The 17,070-nt window shown below is 38.6% G+C and overlaps 1 protein-coding gene across 1 annotated transcript; it reads right to left on the bottom strand.

Moving 5' to 3' along the window:
• Positions 1-16,273: 16,273 nt before the first annotated feature.
• LOC127136783 (proline-rich receptor-like protein kinase PERK10) lies at positions 16,274-16,858 on the bottom strand. The gene has a single exon (XM_051063304.1). The coding sequence runs from the start codon at positions 16,856-16,858 to the stop codon at positions 16,274-16,276; it is 585 nt and encodes a 194-aa protein (XP_050919261.1).
• Between the last annotated feature and the right edge of the window lie 212 nt (positions 16,859-17,070).

Below are 17,070 nucleotides of genomic sequence, written 5' to 3'. Positions count from 1 at the left end.
CTCCATCGTTGATCCTACTCTTTGAACGTCTCCTTATCCTTTTGAGATAATTATCTTAATTGATCCTATCCGGCGCCATATCCACATTATATTTGTAATGCTTCACGAATGCTTCACCCAAATCTTTGAACATGCGGATACTCGCACTATCCAAACCCATGTACCACCTTAGAGCAGCACCAGTCAGATTGTCTTGGAAATAATGAATCAATAACTAATCGTTATCAGTTTGCGTCGACATATTTCTAGCATACATGACGAGATGACTGAGCATACATGTATTCCCCTTATACTATTCAAAGTCAGGGACTTTGAACTTCATCGGGATTTTGACATTTGGAACCAAGCAAAGTTCCGCATCACTCTTACCAAATAGATCTTTACCCCTCAAAGTCTTCAACTCCTTTTGTAACTCAAGGAATTGGTCTTTCATTTCGTCCATCTTTTCATAAACATCCGGACCCTCAGACGGCTCAGAATGATAAATAGTATCTTCAACTTGGGGCAAAGTATGAATAATCGGTGGTGGCACAGACATGACCAGTGTAGATGTTTAATTGGCTGCATTGTATGGTAAAACACTTGCAGGATTCTAATGTCTTGACTGATGTCATGACATGCTGTGGAGATGTTTGTTTGACTGCATTGTATGTTAGAATATCTAGCTGTACTCTGATGTCTTGGCTGATGTCATGACATTCTGAGTAGTATACTGCAGGTTTAGCTAATACAGGATTTATTGAATGTCAAATTGGATGTTATGACATTCATCCATGTCAGCAGATACTGAGGAATAGAACAGTTGGTGTTCTGCTATAACTCAGTATTTATTTTCAGTCTGTTTATCAAGGAAATAACAGACCTGGCATAAGGCCTACTGTCTGAATGTCAAACTGGATGTTATGACATTCATCATTGACAGCATATACTGAACAATAGGCAGATTGGTTTTCTGCTACATTTCAGTATGCAGCTCATTCTGCTTATCAAGAGGATAACAGACCTGATGTAAGGCTCTATGTGTGAATGTCAAATTGGATGTTTTGACATTTATTAATGTACGCTGATACTGAAGTATAGACAGATTGGTTGTGTACAGTACAACAAATTTGTACAGTCTGTTTTCAAGAAAAACAGACTTAGCATATGGTCTATGTGTTGGACGTCAAACTGAATGTTGTGACATTCATTCCTGACAGCGTATGCTAAATTATAGGTTGTTTAGTTTTCTGTTTCAACATTTTTATCAGGCTATTCTTCAGGAATTCAACAGCTGAGCTAAAATCCAAGAAACCAACAACTAAGCTACAATTAATGAACCTGACAAATAGCCTTTTTGTTAGTAACCTAGATGTGGAATTTAGGGGAACTCGCGTGACCTTAAATTCAGGAAAATACAAGTACAAGGCCCAAGTGCTGCAATATAAAAGGATGGCAATCCTTCATTCAAAACTAGGGGTTTTAGGCGTGAAGATTTTATTTGTCCAACATACTTCACTGCTGTATTTTTGTGTGTCTTGTATTAGACGTAACTTGTAAGCTAAGCTATTATCACTGAGATGATTACATTGGTATAGGGTGTTCATTGAGTTGTAAGTGTTGTGTCACTCTAAGCTTTTAAGCGTGAATGTTGTGTATCTTGATTAAAGCTGTTAAGCACAATCAAGAGTTGTTTGAAGTGTGACTTCACAATTGTCTTTAATCTTAATTAAAGGTTGTAATCACTGAGGTGATTGAGGGGGAGTGAGTAGGAACTCTGATCTTAGTGTAAGATTGAAATTGCATTGGGTAGGTATTAAGTGATAGGGTTAAACAGTTGGTTTAAGGTCTGAATTAATACTACTAATAGTGGATTTCCTCTCTGGCTTGGTAGCCCCCAGACGTAGGTCATGTTGGACCGAACTGGGTAAACAATTACTTGTGTTATTTACTGCACTTACGTTTTAAGTTCTGCGTAATTCTTGTCTGCACAGATTTGGATGTCATAACAACCCGTGTGACATCGAAAGTATGATAACTAGAATTTCAATTGGCATCAGAGCAGGCACCCTGCCTATTAATTTCTGGGTGAGATCTAGGGAAGTTACTTTCTAGTACCATGGACAAGGATATAGGACACTCAAATAGACCACCCATGCTGGATGGTTCTAACTATGATGACTGGAAGCCTCATATGATAGCCTTCTTAAGGTCTCTAGATAGCAAAGTCTGGAGAGCTGTCAACAAAGGATGGGAACATCCAACGAAGACAGGTGAAGATGGAGTCAGTGTGCAAATTCCTAAAGAAGAGTGGGACAAGGAGCAAGAGGCATCAACCCTTGGAAATTCTAAGGCCTTGAATGCATTGTTCAATGGAATCAGTAAGAACATCTTCAGGCTAGTGCACCACTGTGAGCTGGCTAAGGAAGTTTGGGATACCCTCAAGATAACTCAAGAAGGTACCTCCAAGGTGAAGATGTCCAAACTTCAGATGCTGACCACCAAGTTTGAAAATCTGAGGATGAAAGAGGATGAGACTATTCATGACTTTCACATGAATATTCTTGAGATTGCAAACACCTCTGGTTGCTTATGTGAGAAAATGGCTGAAGAGAAACTTGTAAGAAAGATTCTCAGGCCATTACCTAAGAGATTTGCCATGAAGGCCACTGCAATAGAAGAGGCTCAGGAGATCTGCAATATGAAGGTGGATGAGCTCATTGGTTCTCTCCAAACCTTTGAAATGGGCTTGTGTGAGAATGTTGAAAAGAAGAACAAATGCGTAGCTTTTGTATCAAATACTGAAGAGGAGTCAGAAGCAGGATATACTGGAGGTGATGAAAGCATATCAGAAGCCATAGCCATGCTTGGGAGACAGTTCAACAAGTTCATGAAGAAGATTGATCAAAGAGGTAGACCAAATGTCAAGAACATCTCATCTGACATCAGGAAAAGATCAACTTCTGAAGAAAAGTTCAACCAAGGCAAGGGGATCCAGTGTCATGGTTGTGAAGGTTATGGACACATTAGAGCTGAATGTCCTACTTACCTCAAGATGCAAAAGAAGGGGTTATCTGTAACATGGTCAGAGGGAGATTCTGAGAGTGAATCTGAAGGAGAATTTGCTAAACATGTCAGTGCACTAACTGGTGTTTGTGCCACTGATGATGACTCAAGTGCAGATGAACTGACCTTTAATGAACTTGCTGCATCATATAAGGAGTTATGTTTCACCAGTGCAGAAGTGCGTGGACAAGGAGAAAAGCAGAAGAAGCTCATCAAGGAGCTGGAGGATGAGAAACAGAAGCATCTGACAGTCATAAATGGTCTAAATGGTGAGATAATCTTGCTGACCTCCAAGCTGGAGCAAATGACGAAATCCATCAGAATGCTCAATAAAGGAACAGACTCCTTGGAAGAGATCCTAAAGGTGGGACAGAAGTCTGGAACCATGTCTGGTTTAGGCTTTGTGAAAAAATCCTCAGCTGAACTCAAACGCTCAGAAGCTAAAGTTCAGAAATTCAAGCGGAGGTCACACCCGATGTCTCAATATCAGGGAACCAGGATGAGTAACCTTCAGAAGAAGAAATTTCAGCGATGGAGATGTCATCACTGTGGTAGGTTTGGCCCTATAAAAGTCTTCTGCTACAGGCTGCATGGTTATCCAAACCAAGCCCCCCATGTCAGACCTAAGCATAAGGCATATAGGCATAAAGCCCCCATCAAGAAACAACAATGGTATGCTTGGTTAGCTCACACAGCTCTAAGGGCATCCACCAGAGAAGACTGATACTTTGACAGTGGCTGCTCAAGACATATAATTGGTATGGAGAATATATTGTTGGATATACAACCTCACACTACCAGTTATGTGACCTTTGGTGATGGTGCTAAAGGAAAAATAAAAGGTGTGGGTAAGTTGGACTGCTCTGGAGTCCCAGAACTGAATAATGTGCTGTTAGTAAAAGGACACACTGCCAACCTCATCAGCATAAGCTAGCTGTGTGATCAAGGATACTATGTTCAGTTTACTAAGGAGCTATGTGTTGTGACAAATGGAGATAATCAAGAAGTTATGAGAGGATCCAGATCCAAAGATAACTGTTATCTGTGGGAACCTAGGCTCTCAAACTTTTCCACAATGTGCTCCTCAGTCAAGGAAGAATGGGAGGTGAAGCTGTGGCATAGACGCCTTGGTCATCTCCACTTAAGGGGAATGAAAAAGATCATATCCAAGGAAGCAGTTAGAGGAGTCCCAAAGCTGCTTATTGATGAAGGAAGAGTCTATGGAGAATGCTAGGTTGGCAAGCAAACCAAGATGTCACACCCGAAGCTGGGACATCCTACAACTTCCAGAATTCTGGAACTGTTGCACATGGACTTAATGGGACCTATGCAGGTTGAAAGTCTGGGTGGAAAGAGATATGCATATGTGGTGGTTGATGACCATTCCAGATACACTTGGATAAGCTTCATCAGAGAAAAGTCAGATGCATTTGATGTCTTCAAAGAACTCTGCATCAGACTTCAAAGGGAAATTAGCTCAAATTCCTGTTTTGTATCCAAGGTTGAACCAAAAAATGTGAAAGAAGCCCTGACTGATGAATATTGGATCAATGCCATGCAAGATGAACTGGAGCAGTTTAAAAGGAATGAAGTATGGGAGCTAGTTCCACGACCTGAAGGGACTAACATCATTGGTACCAAGTGGATTTACAAAAACAAGTCTGACGAGAAAGGAGTAATCACTAGGAATAAAGCAAGACTAGTAGCTCAAGGATATACTCAAGTTGAAGGGGTTGATTTTGATGAGACGTTTGCACCCGTTGCTAGGCTTGAGTCAATCAGATTGTTGTTAGGTGTAGCCTGCATTCTGAAATTCAAATTGTTCCAAATGGATGTGAAGAGTGCATTTTTAAACGGCTACTTAAATGAAGAAGTCTATGTGGAACAACCTAAAGGGTTCTGTGATCCTAACCAACCTAAACATGTGTACAAGTTGAGGAAAGCCTTGTATGGGTTGAAGCAAGCACCTAGAGCTTGGTATGAAAGGTTGACTGAATTTCTGACCTCTAGTGGATACAGAAAAGGTGGGATAGATAAGACCTTGTTTGTGAAGGATGAAGATGGAAAAATCATGATTGCCCAAATCTATGTGGATGATATTGTTTTTGGTGGAATGTCAGAGCAAATGGTGAAACATTTTGTTCACCAGATGCAATCTGAGTTTGAAATGAGTCTAGTTGGGGAACTGACTTATTTTCTTGGAATGCAAGTCAACCAAATGGAGGATTCTATGTTTCTCTCCCAAAGAAAGTATGCCAAAAACATAGTTAAGAAGTTTGGTATGGATAATGCTAGGCACAAGAGAACTCCTGCACCTACCGATTTAAAGTTAACCAAAGATGATGGAGGGCCCAGTGTTGATCAATGCTTGTATAGAAGCATGATAGGTAGTCTACTATACCTAACTGAAAGTAGACCTGACATTTCCTATCCAGTTGGAGTGTGTGCTAGATACCAAGCAGAGCCCAAGGTGAGCCACTTGAATCAAGTCAAGAGGATTCTCAAGTATATCAATGGGACTTGTGACTATGGTTTGCTATACTCTCATGGCTCTGAGCCTATCCTATCTGGATATTGTGATACTGATTGGGCTGGGAGTGTTGATGACAGAAAAAGCACATCAGGAGGATGTTTCTTCTTGGGAAACAATCTCATATCATGGTTCAGCAAGAAGCAGAACTGTGTATCTCTGTCCACTGCAGAGGCTGAATACATAGCAGCTGGAAGCAGTTGTTCCCAACTGGTGTGGATGAAACAGATGCTTACTGAGTACAATGTCTTTCAAAATGTCATGACATTGTTCTGTGATAATCTCAGTGCCATCAATATTTCCAAGAATCCCATCCAACACAGCAGGATCAAACATATTGACATTAGACATCACTTCATCAGAGATCTGGTGGAAGACAAAGTGATTACCTTGGAACATGTAGCCACTGAACTTCAACTGGCTGACATATTTACAAAGACTCTGGATGCTACTCAGTTTGAAAACTTAAGGGGAAAACTGGGAATATGCCTCTCTGAGGAATTATAGCAACCAATGATGTTTGGGATGTATTGTTTAATATCTCAACCTATTAAACAATTGAAAGTGTGCTATGACTGGACAACAGTTCACAGCTATGTTACTTGCTGCAAGTGTAGTAACAAGATGTTAAGGGGATATCCTAACATAGGTAGGCTTATGTGTCTGCTGGACTTCAAGAAAGTATTCATGCAGGAGTGGTTCAAGATGTCAGACTCAAGGTCATGGCATCTGATATGGGTGTAAAGCAAGAATGTGTGACTACTTGATCAAAGCTGTGAAGCAAGATCAAGTGGGTAATGTCTTGATTGAAACTGTGAAGTAAAATCAAGTCTGTAATTCTGTCATCTGTGTGTGTAATTCTGTTTATGTTATGATGGTCTGTAATTTAAAGTGTTGCTTTGGCAACATTTTTGACAAAAAGGGGGAGTAACACCCTGTGTGATGCCCTAGGACAACAGATTGTTTTGCTAAACAGATACTCATTATCCTCTAATCCAGAGGTTGTGCTGCAGCTGATGTTCCACTTCCATGAGTGTGAGTGTGTTTATGTGTGTTGCAATTAGAAGTTTTTATTTAACTTCTGTATGTAAGCTGTTATGTGAAGTTTTTATTTAACTTCAATGTGTGTGAGTATGCTGCAACTCTGAGTGTATTAGCTAGGTTAATTTCCTGCTAGATGTGAGATTTCCGCTGCTATGGACTCTGTTGTGAGACCAAAGTGTTTTAGCCAAAAATTTGCCAAAGGGGGAGTTTGTAGATGTTTAATTGGCTGCATTGTATGGTAAAACACTTGCTGGATTCTAATGTCTTGACTGATGTCATGACATGCTGTGGAGATGTTTGTTTGACTGCATTGTATGTTAGAATATCTAGCTGTACTCTGATGTCTTGGCTGATGTCATGACATTCTGAGTAGTATACTGCAGGTTTAGCTAATACAGGATTTATTGAATGTCAAACTGGATGTTATGACATTCATCCCTGTCAGCAGATACTGAGGAATAGAACAGTTGGTGTTCTGCTATAACTCAGTATTTATTTTCAGTCTGTTTATCAAGGAAATAACAGACCTGGCATAAGGCCTACTATCTGAATGTCAAACTGGATGTTATGACATTCATCATTGACAACATATACTGAACAATAGGCAGATTGGTTTTCTGCTACATTTCAGTATGCAACTCAGTCTACTTATCAAGAGGATAACAGACCTGATGTAAGGCTCTATGTGTGAATGTCAAATTGGATGTTTTGACATTTATTAATGTACGCTGATACTGAAGTATAGACAGATTGGTTCTGTACAGTACATCAAATTTGTACAGTCTGTTTTCAAGAAAAACAGACTTAGCATATGGTCTATGTGTTGGACGTCAAACTGAATGTTGTGACATTCATGACAGCGTATGCTAAATTGTAGGTTGTTTAGTTTTTTGTTTCAACATTTTTCTCAGGCTATTCTTCAGGAATTCAACAACTAAGCTAAAATCCAGGAAACCAACAACTAAGCTACAATTAATGAACCTAACAAATAGCCTATTTGTTAGTAACCTAGATGTGGAATTTAGGGGAACTCGCGTGACCTTAAATTCAGGAAAATACAAGTACAAGGCCCAAGTGCTGCAATATAAAAGGATGGCAATCCTTCATTCAGAACTAGGGGTTTTAGGCGTGAAGATTTTATTTGTCCAATATACTTCACTGCTGTATTTTTGTGTGTCTTGTATTAGACGTAACTTGTAAGCCAAGCTATTATCACTGAGATGATTGCATTGGTATAGGGTGTTCATTGAGTTGTAAGTGTTGTGTCACTCTAAGCTTTTAAGCGTGAGTGCTGTGTATCTTGATTAAAGTTGTTAAGCATAATCAAGAGTTGTTTGAAGTGTGACTTCACAATTGTCTTTAATCTTAATTAAAGGTTGTAATCACTGAGGTGATTGAGGGGGAGTGAGTAGGAACTCTGATCTTAGTGTAAGATTGAAATTGCATTGGGTAGGTATTAAGTGATAGGGTTAAACAGTTGGTTTAAGGTCTGAATTAATACTACTAATAGTGGATTTCCTCCCTGGCTTGGTAGCCCCCAGACGTAGGTCATGTTGGACCGAACTGGGTAAACAATTACTTGTGTTATTTACTGCACTTACGTTTTAAGTTCTGCATAATTCTTGTCTGCGCAGAATTGGATGTCATAACAACCCGTGTGACATCGAAAGTCTGATAACTAGAATTTCAACCAGGCTAGATGTCGGCATGGAAGCAAAAGTAAGCGCAAAAACCTCAGGCACAAAATTGGGCGGCATTCCCCACGGGAATCCAGCAGGCATGGGAGGCGCAAAATGAGCAACGGTAGCAGGAATGGTAGAGATAGAAACCTCAGAGATGATAGTCCTCTGAGGAGGAAGAGTTGCAGGTGTTGGAGAAGGTTGGCTCTGAGCATCTAACACTGACTCCATCATGGTAGTCAGGCGGGCGATCTCGTCTTTCAAATCTTTGTTCTCTTGCTCTAGATGTTCCATGATTTTTGAGTGATTGGCGCGAGTATTGTATAGATGAGTTAGCTTGGTTGAAGCACAAAAGAAATACCAATAAGACATCTGGCGAAAGAGAAATCTGCTATGCAAATGATGCATGAAATGCAATGCTTGATTGTTTTTATTTTTCAAGGAACTTACTATATTATTTGCAAATATATATGTTTATAACATCAATTGAAACAATTTGATATGACCATAAAAAATCTCTTTTATTCACATAATTGGAAGGATTACACTGAGTACAATTTCATAAACCAAAAATATAAGATACAAGAGAAAATGAGACTAGTCATCCTAAGGATCACTAATAACAACATCAGAAGATCTGGCTGCAGGTGCGTACTTCCTTTGGATGCGTCGAATCTCTGACTCAAAAGAAGTCTTCATCTTAGTCTTCTCAAGGACTAACTAATCAACAATCTTCTTCCAAGCAACGGAAGGATGAGGCATACTAGAGGAAGATGAAACCTCTGGTTCTCTCTGTCTCTTCATTACTCAGTCTTAAAGAAGCTCAATAAGTGCATCTTTGTCCTTATACTTAAGCTACAACTCTTCATGCTTTCTTCTCAAAGCATGGAAACGCTCTTCCCACATGTCATTTTCTTGCTTCATCTTGGCGAGTGCGTCTTCCAACTCCTCTACATCTTGGTTAGGGAGATTTAATGGCTCAACCACAACCATAGACATAGGTCTTTCATAAGCATAAGGCGTCTTCAATTCCAAAGCTCTCTTCTTCACCCAAAGAGTGTAAGCTTCCAAAGCTACACAATTGCACAGACCAAGGTCGGATCTGCCTTTCCTATGCACATTAAGCCAAGCATGCATAATCTTCTGTTTCAAATGTTGGGGATCTTTACCCTCTTGATAGAAAAGACCTTCTAACAAAGTGTTATTAGGTTTGTCTCTCAAGGGGAACCCAAGTTGACGTTGAGCCAAAGAAGGGTTGTAGTTGATTCCTCCTTGTGTACCAATGAAAGGCACATTAGAGAATTCACCACAACAATCAATAATCTCCAAGCTACTCAATGAAGAATCATACCAAACTATATCGTCATTAATGAGAGACATAATTCTCTGAGACCACCTTAGACATTGTTTGTTCTCCACAAAAGTAGGCGTCTGAGGCAAGTGCAAAATAAACCACTTGTACAGAAGAGGAACACATCACACAATCGTTCCACCACCTTTAGAATTCCTTAGATGCAAAGAGAAGCACATATCACCCAACAAAGTAGGCACAGGATTCCTAATCAAGAAAATTCTAATGGTGTAAACATAATAAAAATGTCAGTGTTAGGGAACAAAGCTAACCCATAGATGAGCAACACAAAGATAGCTTCAAAAGCATCCACATTACCGGCTTGAGCAAAGGCAGTAGCTTCCTTGATGAGGAACTCAGAAGTCAATCCAAACAATTCTCCTTTCTTCACCCAATGAGCCTCAATCTCGGACTTCTTCAGATGAAGAGCTTCAGCTATAAGACGAGATATGGGAATCTCTTCGAATCCACTAAAGGGATCTTTTCTAGAAACAGGTATTCCCAAGAGATGGGCATACTCCTCCAACATAGGCACGAGCTGATAATCATGAAAAGTGAAGCAACGGTAGAGACGATCATAAAACTGAACCAACACGCTCAAGAGTCCTTCAACCACATCAGTAGACATAATAGACAAAAGATGCAAGCTTCCTTAACTCTTTCAAGTCTGGATATCTGAAATTGTACTTCTTAGTGTTCCTTCGTCCATAATCCATGGTCTGAAAATATTTGCAAATAAGACCTCAGTTACTTGAAATTTTTGGTGTGATGAATGTTATGATGCGCATGAATGCATGAATGCAACAATCACAAATAAAGGATCACACACAAGGCAAACAAACAAAGGTCAAGGGATGAATCGAGTCATTGTCAAGATCAATCATCCAATTTAGTGGATTATGGTTTTCACCTTATCAACACCCAAGTTCCATTGATATTGACAAGACTTGATTGGATCAACCAAGAATCAAGGGTTTATTGTGAGTCACGACCATGGACTCTGGGTAAGAACCATCCCAAGGGAGTGAACTAAGGATAAAAACCTGTAGATCATGTTCTAAAAAGTTCCCAGAGTCTTAATTCCATCTATTGGATATTACAAGTTAGGATGACTGACTCATCAACCCATAATATTCTCAAGAGAAACTCGTCTGAGTGCAGTATCGCATAACAACTATTATCAAGTCTACACTTGAATAGTCTCCACACTACGTCCTAAAATAGGCCAAGTTGGGTTAAATGTTCTATGGTCCTCAGCTTCTCGGACCCCAAATCAGAGAAAGTGATGCCTAACCATAAATAACTTGTGTGAGATTAATAGCTCCAAAAGGGTCTCCACTGAGTAGATGGGTCTCAAGCCAACTTGTTAAGGACTACTCCAAACAAGTCGAACATGACTATACCATCCTCATATCTTAATTGCACTCAAGTTCGGGTTAGAACTTATCTCACCACTCAGAGATCACAAAGCACAACAAACAGATTATATCACACAAACAAATATACATACATCAAATATACAATTATATACACACAAAAAAGTAGGCTAAACCCACTGGAGACTACTCCCCAGCAGAGTCGCCACTTAATTTCTATAGCGGTAAATTCATGACCATTAAGCTATGGATAAACTTAACGTCAATAAAACCAGAGTCACCACCGCGCTTTTATTGTTTCCAAGGGAAAAGGGAAAAGTACGAACAAAACCGAAAAAATAAGAAATTTTCAAATCAAAACTAATAAAATGCCAGAGATTACAGGTAAGGGGGTTGGTTACACAAAGGGAAGGTGTTAGCAACCAAAGTGTCCAAGGTACTCCTAGGGAGCCCTTTCTTGTGTGCATATGTGTTTTTGTACAAAATAATGTTTGCATTAAATAGAGTGGGGGGATGAGAAGAGAATTCATTAATTATATTTTTGTGTTGGACAAGACCTTCGGACTTGTGTCTACGTACCAACATAAAAATGAGGGTTCAAAACCTCTTAGTTCGTGGTATCAATTTCAAAGTGGATGCATTTCTTTTAACAAAAATTTAGGTTTAACAAAGGCACACAAGGCCTAAAAAGTTTTGAATGAGTGTTAGTTCTTTGTGTCTTTTGAAATTTTAAGTCAAGTATAGTTAAGTTCATTTACAAATTTGATTAAGAAAAGAGTTTAAAAATTCAATGGCATAAGGCCAAAGTTTCTAATTTGCAATATGGTCTAAATTTAGAAACCACAAACAAAGAAGATTTTGAAAGAGGGGAAAGATTTGAAATTAAAGAAGTGGGGAAGAGATGAAGAGAATAATCCTAAGCAAAAACTTAAAAGTTAAGAGTTGAAAAGATCTGACCAATGGACTGCAATCCAATAAACAAGAATGTCATATAGAAACCCAAATTTCCCTTGTACTTTAGAATAAGGAAATATCAATACACAAATAGAAAGGTGAAGAGAAAGACATCAAATAAATACAACCACATCAAAGCTTAGAAACTCCATGATCTTCTCCATGATTTCCCATGTACAAGATGACTTCAAAGGGGGCATTAGACACAGGTTCAAAATAACAATTACAATATGATCATGTTGCAGATGAACTCAAATGGATCTTCAATATTGTATCAGATGAAAGTTCAGCTCACAAGCACTTGGTTTCATGAAAGTTGGCATTTGCCAAGTCCTTTACATAGGGAGTGTTTCCTAATTCTAAGTCCAATGTCTCAGATCAAATCCAACAGTCCACACAAAAATATTTTTAGGGTTTTTGTTTTTTATTATGTACGTTAAGGTCAAAAGACCACAAACACAAACAAGTATATACAAACACAATATAATCACAAGGTAAGGCTCAAATGATCATAGTGAAAATGACATTAAGTAAACAAATTGAATGGTATGAATAATGGCAAATGAATAAAGGCTTGAAATTAAATTTCATAAAAGTAAATTGCTTGAAATTAAATGTTTATTGTTAATTGATTAGAAGTTAGTATTCCTTTTGCTTTGGTTTTGTTTAAGTCATTCTTTGGAGAACACTCAATCCACTTATTACAAGCATGGATCCTTGAACCAAGACATCTTCCAAAGGGAAAAAAAGGCCAAGTTTCCACACAATACCATGAAAGAGGGGAGACTTACAATCTCACCTACTAGAATGTTATGCCTTTTTGTGTCACAAGTTTAGCGTTGCGTTAAGCAATCGCAATTGGACTTATGTAGAAGTCACAACTATTTGAGGTCGGGCAATAGAATTTTGGTGTTAATGCATGTTAGAGACATAATATAATGGACTATGCTCATAAAACATACCACACACAAAAGGATATGTAAAAAGGTGGACCTAATCTCATCCACACTCATGTTGATTTTGCAATCAACTAGTCTTAGGATTTAGAGATATCATTGGTGCATGACATGAATGAATAGAGAAGGGGAATGAGATGAAGAGGGAAGGGGAAATGGAATCAACACAAATTGGTCAAAGGAGGACTTTTACCAAATTAATATCATTCATTCATTTTGGGAGATGTAATGTACATTTCATCAATCCCCTAAATCCAATGATCTTAACTCAACAAAGTCAAATCAACCTTGACCAAGGCCCAACAACAGAAGTCAAACTCAACAAGTCAAAATTAGAAGCTCAACACAATTTATTTGGCTTTTAAATAATTAAAATCAACTAAAATATGCATTAAATTAAATTATAGTTTATCAAATTCCTAAAACCTCATCAAAACACCAAAGAAATGATCATGAGATTTATCTTGGAGAAAAAATTTCATCATTTTTGGAAACTTAAAACTATTTTTAAACAATTAAAAATATTCACAAAAACAATTAAATCATGAAAAATATTAATAATGATACAAAAAATAATTTTAATTCAGAAAAAGGAAGAGGAAATTATTCAAACTTTTTTGGTGAGACTCTCATATTTGTTGGATCAATATTAAAATTAATATGAATTAATAAAAATAAAACAAATAAAATGAAAATAAAATGAAAATAAAATAATCAGAAAATACATGGACCACTTGATCTCCCTCATTAATTGAGGTGGCAGATCAAGTGGTCACAAGCGCGCAATCCACGATGGACTCTGGTCAGCACGCTGCAAACTTGGTAATTCAAACCAACGCACGAGATTATATCATTTCAAAAGGATCATGTGGCTCTGAACAGGCCAACTCACCACCGGAGCTACAACTCCGGTCTCCTTCTCCGATGAGCTCCACCGGACTGGTTCAGTCATAACCATCACCAAAATTAAAAAGAAGGACATGATTCTAAAGTAAAAATGACACTGAACTCAAATTTGGCCTCAATTCATCCTAACTCCAAGTATATTAAGAGATACAAGGAGTTGAAATTTGAGGTGCACGATCTCAGTTGCTCCGATTTGACCTCGAAGCAACTCAATCTTGTTGCCTACATTGGTAGGACTTCAGAAAACCAAGGATCCAAGAGAATTATGGAGAATTGAGTGCGAATCGAAGAGATAAAACTTTCTGGAAAATACCTTCAATGTAGGTCTGAATTCAACTGTTCTTGCTTTGATTCGTGCCTGATCTTGCTCAGAATGCTTGTTGAAGTAGATTAGAATGATCAAAAGGTCTTGGATCCCTAGAGCTTTGAATCTCAAAATAGTGAGATTCAAACTCAATTTCCATTGGAAATTCTCAGGTTTATCCTCTCAAATGGAAGGGTTTGGTGTTTGGGATCAAAGCCGGTGTGAAGGAGTCCTCATTTTTGATGCATAAGGTCTCTATTTATAGCTGAATCAAATGATATTTGCACCCTTGAAGTGAACTACCAAATTTGGCAATGTGTGATTCATGAGTGCATGGGCGTGTAAAGGCCCATGAAATCATTCCTTTTGGTCCATAATTGAGTGTACACAAGTCTTAAATAAAGTCGGAATGCTAGGCAAATGTGCATGGATGTTTGAAGTTCAATCTTGCCAAATGATGATGCAATGTTCCAGCCATGCACAACCCATTCAAATCTTGTCCAAAATGGATGAAATTTGACTTCAAAACGGTCAAGCCATATGAAGCTTGTATCATGATGAATTTTCCATTTGAATATGAAAAGGAATATGAAACTTTCATGTTGAACAATTTTCCATTTGAAGCTTGTATCATGATGAATTTTGAGGTGGAAGTTTTGAAAATTAAACATATCAAAAAAAATTCTAAGTTTCAAGCCATATGTTCACTTATTCCACCTTGGCTAACGTTTTATGTGAGCTTCAAATAAGAAAGGTTCCTTCATCAAAGTTGTATCTCTCTCAAATTCCTTCAAAATGGTCACAAATTTGACCTCATTTGGATTTTATATGAAGGAGTTATGCATTTTTTAAGTTGAGGAAAATCACTTGTTCAATGGTATTGGTCCAAAATGACCTATAATGTATCCTCATATCACATGCTCATAAAAGTTGAACTAGCTCTTACTCCAAACATAAAAGTTGAATTAGATATCTTGAATTTGATTGTGAAACTTGTAAATTTTCCATATCATAAAAATTTAGCAAGTTATGGCCTTGGGAAGTTGACCTCTAAATTAGGGTTTAGATCAAATAACCTATAATCTTTCACCATAAAAACTAACTTTCCATGCAAAAATAGCTCTAGACCTCAACATGAAAGTTGTTTGGAATGTCATTTAGAGTAAAGTTTCTCTTGGAATCATTTTCATATAACAAAAAGTGTAGGAGATAGGGTCTAGGAGACCCCAGATTTGATCAGATGAATTCCTCTAGTCAACCACCATCAACCAACTTGCTAGCTTGTAATTATATTGACTTTTGGGACTCATGGGAGATCATATATGCATAAGATTATGGAATTTGAAGTATCCCTTGAAATATTTGATCAATTGTTGAAGAAGCTTGTTGAAGAAGTTACACAAGATACCCAGATGAACTAGGGTTTCCAAGGCAACCCAATTCCAAACTATTGATGAATTCTTGATAAAAATAACATGTAGAGCTCATGGGGATTCATATATGATACCTAGAGAAATTTTTAGACCATTATTGATTGAGCTCTTAGCAATGAGGGTCTTAAACCCTAGATATGAACTTGATAGACCAAAGGTGAGCATGTGCCTTACCTACAAAAGAGTTAGATATATACAAAGGCATATTTTTGGTATTTTGGTTAGTAAAAATGATAAAATACAAAGTATGATACAATCAAATGGTGCATGGTGATCTCTTCTAATGCAAACCTAATGAGTGAGGGGTAAGGAGGATACCAAGATGTGATCCCAATGCCAATGCATATGATGAGATATCATGAGAGATCTTAGGGTAAAAATTGGGGTCTTACAAGGCCTTTCAATTTGAAAGCCTCAGAGGTCATCCATCTGATCACTCTATTCCAATGAATCCTCACTGCAGAGGGATCATCACTAATACCAGAATTCTCAGATAGAGATCTGATCTTCTCCACTGAAGACTCAGCAAATAAAGTAATTGCTTCTTCCACGGTGGGGAAGGGAGGTTCTGGTTCAGGAGTAGGGGATAAAGATGCTGGTGGTGTGTGGGTAGTGTCATCAGGAAGTTCAGAGATAGGGATAATAATGTTTTCAGAGGGTGTTACAGTGGGAGTTTCAGATGGTGGCGGTGTTGGTTATTCAGGTAGTGGTGGTGTTGGTTTTTCAGATGGTGGTGTTGTTGGTTGTTCAGGTGGTGGGGGAATGTTAGCTTCTGGTTCAGATTGTTGTTTTGTGGAAAGGGCACGAGCCTGAAGCAAAGCCAATGTGGGAGATTGGGGGTCAGAAGGTTCCGAGTCAAAGGAGATGATGTAGTAAGATGGGGATGAGGGTGTTGAAGAGGGTGATGAAATTGGTTCATTGAACATTTCTGCTTCTGAGATGGGTAAGGTTATGGTGATGAGGTTAAATTTTTGGAGAGGGGGAGATGAGAGGTTAGAGGAAGGTGTTTCAGGGGGTTTGGTGGTTGAGGGTGAGGGTTCAGATTGTGTGTAGATGGGTAAGGTCTGGGGAAGGGAAGAAGTAATTTGCTTTAAATATGCAGAGCGAGAGTGAGGAGGAAGAGACTTACTTGGAGGTTCGATCAGAGGTCTTGATACAAAAGGTTCCCCCAACTTTGCTTTCTTGGCCTTCTTTGACTTCTCAGAGGGCTCTCGTTGTCTCTTCATAAAGTTTGGTGGGTGCTCAGGCATCCAATCCACAGAGAACTCTGAGATGTCCATTCTTTGACTGGCCAGATCCTGTAGATAGTGTGCAACAACCTCTGGAGGATCAATTTTGGAAGAGGTAGAGGTCCTTGGGAATCTTCCTCTGATCTTTTAGTGCTTCCCAGGAGGTGTCCAATGAGGGTTTCACCCGAATTTGCTCAATCACCCTCATGCTCTTCAGATTGCAAGCGTTCAGAGGCCTTCCAGGGTCAATGATGACATCCTCC

The sequence above is a fragment of the Lathyrus oleraceus genome, chromosome 4, assembly GCF_024323335.1.
Source record: "Lathyrus oleraceus cultivar Zhongwan6 chromosome 4, CAAS_Psat_ZW6_1.0, whole genome shotgun sequence".
In the NCBI taxonomy this organism is placed as follows: Eukaryota; Viridiplantae; Streptophyta; class Magnoliopsida; order Fabales; family Fabaceae; genus Lathyrus; species Lathyrus oleraceus.
This window is presented reverse-complemented; position numbering and strand designations above follow the sequence as displayed.

Coding starts and splice junctions, on each gene's coding strand:
- LOC127136783 (XM_051063304.1), bottom strand. CDS start 16,858: ATGGACATCTCAGAGTTCTCTGTGGATTGGATGCCTGAGCACCCACCA.